General features: G+C 46.8%; 1 protein-coding gene across 2 annotated transcripts in view; it reads left to right on the top strand.

Moving 5' to 3' along the window:
* Nucleotides 1–4146, top strand: part of LOC133577427 (class I histocompatibility antigen, F10 alpha chain-like) — an 8769-nt gene extending 4623 nt beyond the window's left edge. Inside the window, exons 4-8 of one of the 2 annotated variants that reach the window (XM_061931267.2) lie at nt 2604–2912; nt 3078–3182; nt 3390–3407; nt 3789–3838; nt 3927–4146. In XM_061931267.2, coding sequence (XP_061787251.1) covers nt 2604–2912; nt 3078–3182; nt 3390–3407; nt 3789–3838 — 482 coding nt within the window. In that variant the 3' untranslated portion in view covers nt 3927–4146. Of the gene's footprint in view, nt 1–2603; nt 2913–3077; nt 3183–3282; nt 3408–3788; nt 3839–3926 lie in introns of those variants that run through there. The other variant, XM_072912635.1, reaches the window with a different exon arrangement.
* Nucleotides 4147–5188: the final 1042 nt, after the last annotated feature.

The following is a 5188-nucleotide window of genomic DNA, read 5'->3' as shown; positions in this document are numbered from 1 at the left end:
CCTTCTCTCCATCTTTTTCTCCATCCACACCGTCTCTCCATCTTTACCTCCATCCACACCTTCTCTCCATCTTTACTTCCATCCACACCTTCTCTCCATCTTTACTTCCATCCAAACCTTCTCTCCATCTTTACCTCCATCCACACCTTCTCTCCATCTTTACCTCCATCCACACCTTCTCTCCATCTTTACCTCCATCCACACCTTCTCTCCATCTTTACTTCCATCCACACCTTATCTCCATCTTTACTTCCATCCACACCTTCTCTCCATCTTTACTTCCATCCACACCTTCTCTCCATCTTTACCTCCATCCACACCTTCTCTCCATCTTTACCTCCATCCACACCTTCTCTCCATCTTTACTTCCATCCACACCGTCTTTCCATCTTTACCTCCATCCACACCTTCTCTCCATCTTTACCTCCATCCACACCGTCTCTCCATCTTTACCTCCATCCACACCTTCTCTCCATCTTTTTCTCCATCCACACCGTCTCTCCATCTTTACCTCCATCCACACCTTCTCTCCATCTTTACCTCCATCCACACCTTCTCTCCATCTTTACCTCCATCCATACCTTCTCTCCATCTTTACCTCCATTCACCCCTCCTCTCCATCTTTACCTCCATCCACACCTTCTCTCCATCTTTACCTCCATCCACACCGTCTCTCCATCTTTACCTCCATCCACACCTTCTCTCCATCTTTACCTCCATCCACACCTTCTCTCCATCTTTACCTCCGTCCACACCTTCTCTCCATCTTTACCTCTATCCACACCGTCTCTCCATCTTTACCTCCATCCACACCTTCTCTCCATCTTTACCTCCATCCACACCTTCTCTCCATCTTTACCTCCATCCACACCTTCTCTCCATCTTTACCTCCATCCATACCTTCTCTCCATCTTTACTTCCATCCACACCTTATCTCCATCTTTACCTCCATCCACACCTTCTCTCCATCTTTACTTCCATCCACACCTTCTCTCCATCTTTACCTCCATCCACACCTTCTCTCCATCTTTACTTCCATCCACACCGTCTCTCCATCTTTACCTCCATCCACACCTTCTCTCCATCTTTACCTCCATCCACACCGTCTCTCCATCTTTACCTCCATCCACACCTTCTCTCCATCTTTACCTCCATCCACACCGTCTCTCCATCTTTACCTCCATCCACACCTTCTCTCCATCTTTACCTCCATCCACACCTTCTCTCCATCTTTACTTCCATCCACACCTTATCTCCATCTTTACTTCCATCCACACCTTCTCTCCATCTTTACCTCCATCCACACCGTCTCTCCATCTTTACCTCCATCCACACCTTCTCTCCATCTTTACCTCCATCCACACCTTCTCTCCATCTTTACTTCCATCCACACCTTCTCTCCATCTTTACTTCCATCCACACCTTCTCTCCATCTTTACCTCCATCCACACCTTCTCTCCATCTTTACCTCCATTCACACCTTCTCTCCATCTTTACCTCCATCCACACCGTCTCTCCATCTTTACCTCCATCCACACCTTCTCTCCATCTTTACTTCCATCCACACCTTCTCTCCATCTTTACCTCCATTCACACCTTCTCTCCATCTTTACCTCCATCCACACCTTCTCTCCATCTTTACCTCCATCCACACCGTCTCTCCATCTTTACCTCCATCCACACCTTGTCTCCATCTTTACTTCCATCCACACCTTCTCTCCATCTTTACCTCCATTCACACCTTCTCTCCATCTTTACCTCCATCCACACCTTCTCTCCATCTTTACCTCCATTCACACCTTCTCTCCATCTTTACCTCCATCCACACCTTCTCTCCATCTTTACCTCCATCCACACCGTCTCTCCATCTTTACCTCCATCCACACCTTGTCTCCATCTTTACTTCCATCCACACCTTCTCTCCATCTTTACCTCCATCCACACCTTCTCTCCATCTTTACCTCCATCCACACCTTCTCTCCATCTTTACCTCCATCCACACCGTCTCTCCATTTTTACCTCCATCCACACCTTGTCTCCATCTTTACTTCCATCCACACCTTCCATCCATCTTTACTTCCATCCACACCGTCTCTCCATCTTTACCTCCATCCACACCGTCTCTCCATCTTTACCTCCATTCACACCTTCTCTCCATCTTTACCTCCATCCACACCTTCTCTCCATCTTTACCTCCATCCACACCGTCTCTCCATCTTTACCTCCATCCACACCTTGTCTCCATCTTTACTTCCATCCACACCTTCTCTCCATCTTTACCTCCATCCACACCTTCTCTCCATCTTTACCTCCATCCACACCTTCTCTCCATCTTTACCTCCATCCACACCGTCTCTCCATCTTTACCTCCATCCACACCTTGTCTCCATCTTAACTTCCATCCACACCGTCTCTCCATCTTTACCTCCATCCACACCGTCTCTCCATCTTTACCTCCATCCACACCTTCTCTCCATCTTTACTTATATCCACACCTTCTCTCCATCTTTACCTCCATTCACACCTTCTCTCCATCTTTACCTCCATCCACACCTTCTCCCCACGTTGTCTTCTGTTCACACGTGACATCACTTCCTGTGCAGAGCTTCCAGAGGTGTTCCTCCTCCAGAAGACGCCATCCTCTCCAGTCACCTGCATGGCGACAGGTTTCTACCCCGACTTAGCCGACCTGTTTTGGAGGAAAGACGGCGAGCAGATCTTCGAGGACGTGGAGCACGGAGAGCTGCTCCCCAACCACGACGGAACCTTCCAGATGTCGGTGGAGCTGAAAGTGGAGGTGACGGCGGAGGTGGAGGGCAAGTACGAATGTGTGTTCCAGCTGTCTGGCGTCAAGGAGGACCTGGTCACCAAGCTGGAGAGAAGAAGCATCCTGAGCAACGCAAGCCATGAAGGTGAGAAAGACACATTTAGTTGGAGATGTTTCCCATCACAAGTCCACCTGTCACCATTATTGATCCATGTCACCATGACAACGCTTGACGTCTGCATGCAAAGTAGTCATGAAGGTTTCCTCTTCATGCTTTGTCACTCCACTTGTGCTTTTTTGCTCTCCACAGACAACTGGAGCGTCGCCCTCGCTGCCACGGCGGCGGTCGTCGCTGTGGCGGCCGTCCTGGCGGCCATCATCATCGTCATGGTCAGGCGTCACAGAAACAGACAAGGTGAGGGACACCAATGTCCTCCGTCTTCTTCTTCTTCTTCTTCTTCTTCTTCTCGGTCCAGGCCGTGAGTTGATGCTTTCATCCGGGCTGCATGTTTTAGTTGCCTTCCAGCCAAACACTCAAAGATCCACAGAGACAGAGCGCACACTCTCACATAGAAAGACGTGAGGAAAAAGTCCATTTCACCTTGTTTCACTTTCATTTCAGCCCAGTACGATGCAGCTCGTAAGTAAAACATCTTTTCTTTGAGCCGCAAGAAACAAAGCCGTGGTGAAGCGTCACTCACATGGAGGTCTGATGTGGACCTTTGTTACAAGTTTAGCCTGAAAATCCCAACTTGAGCTGACTCCTTCACAATAAAAGACCCTCCTGTGAGCACACGCAATACAAAGTGTGGCATATCTCACGTTTGACATGAGTCCTCATGATGAGGATCAGCCAAATGAGACCTCAAGTGTGCTGACTCATCAAGAAGGTCTCCTAGTCAGGAAGTAGAAGAGCAGCACTCTGCTTCTTCATCTTTCCAAGTCACACCTCAAAGATCTGATGTGAGTGACGAGGCACCTTCTGGATGTTCTTCCTTCACCGTTTGCGTTTGTCCCGCAGCTCGCCACGGCGGCGTGGAGCTCTCCGAGAATGTGGCGGCTGAAGGCTGAGTAAGTCTGCACCTCCAAATGTTCTTGTGTGAAGATGATGTTCAACTTGCTTCTGTTGGGAATGTGCTGAGTCATCTTCTTCCTCCAGGATGCTTTGTGCACTGGAACACAGAGAGATGTCTCCATCATGGAGATGTGCTTTGTTCTTCATCCCACTGCTCCTCACGCTATTCCATCTATTCTTCTTTGGCCGTTAAAATACTTTCAACATCAAACGTTGGTGGCTAGAAAATCATTCGGGGCTCACGTTTCATGGCCTTGACATCATGAAGAGGATTTCTTCTTTCTTTGAGTGGCCGCTGCTTATGATCAATATCACATTGTGTCACATCTCTGTCAATAAATCCGTTTGTTCTCCACTCGCCTCGCACTGCTTTCTTGGCGACCAGGAAGGCTCTCGCTCATAACAATGGTAGAAATAGCTCATTTTTATTTATCTTGTATTTTTTCATTCAACAATTAAATCCCTAGATCAGTTTCAGGTTTATCTGTCCATATCATAATATTTTTTTATATTTTATGCCCTTTTTGTCAAAACCCTGTTTTGTTATGGCAAAACAACTAAATAATAATGTTTACTAAACGTAATTGCAATCTTAAATAGGTCAATAATTCATAACATCATTGATTTTAATTCATTATTTTTTGAGCAATGACAATTAAAAAATGCCTTAAAAATGTATTTATTTTTTTACTTTCAACACTTAAGTCTCTCGATAAACTTCAGATCCATCCCTCGTTTCTGTGACGACCTGTCACGTCAGGTGTCACATGGTCTGTTTGCGTTTGTGTTTATCTCCTAGTCAGCGCTCTTATTTTGGTCCCACTTCCTGTTTGTCTCCCTGAGCGCTTTTCCCTCCTCACCTGTCGCTGATTGGCAGCCTGGCCACACCTGGTCATGGGGTGAGGGTGATGGGTCAAATGCAGAGGATAATCTCACCACACCTAGTGTGTGTGTGACAATCATTGCTACTTTAACTTGAACTAACTGTTGTGTATAGACTAAAGGGGAGGTGACGGCTCAGACACCAGGGGGAAGTATATACAATAATTTATTATATATAATAAATATATATAATAATAAACAATACAACTAAACTATAGAAATAGAGTGTGTGACTAAAATACAAGAGTGTGTGTGTGGTGTAAGACTATGTGTGTAGATATCTGAAGTGTGTTACCAAGTGTTGATGAGAAAAGGCAGACAAGTCCAAAGATGGCAAGGCAAAAGGGGTCCAAGATCAGCGAGGGGTCCGTGGGGCAGAGAGTGACGTCAGAGTCCAGGGGCGAGTGAGGAGTCGGGAAAGAAGAAGGCAGTCCAAAACACCAGGGAAACAACGGGAGATCTCG

Source organism: Nerophis lumbriciformis, linkage group LG38, assembly GCF_033978685.3.
Source record: "Nerophis lumbriciformis linkage group LG38, RoL_Nlum_v2.1, whole genome shotgun sequence".
Lineage (NCBI taxonomy): Eukaryota > Metazoa > Chordata > Actinopteri > Syngnathiformes > Syngnathidae > Nerophis > Nerophis lumbriciformis.
The sequence above is the reverse complement of the archived record's forward strand: the minus strand, read 5'-3'. Positions and strand labels throughout refer to the sequence as shown.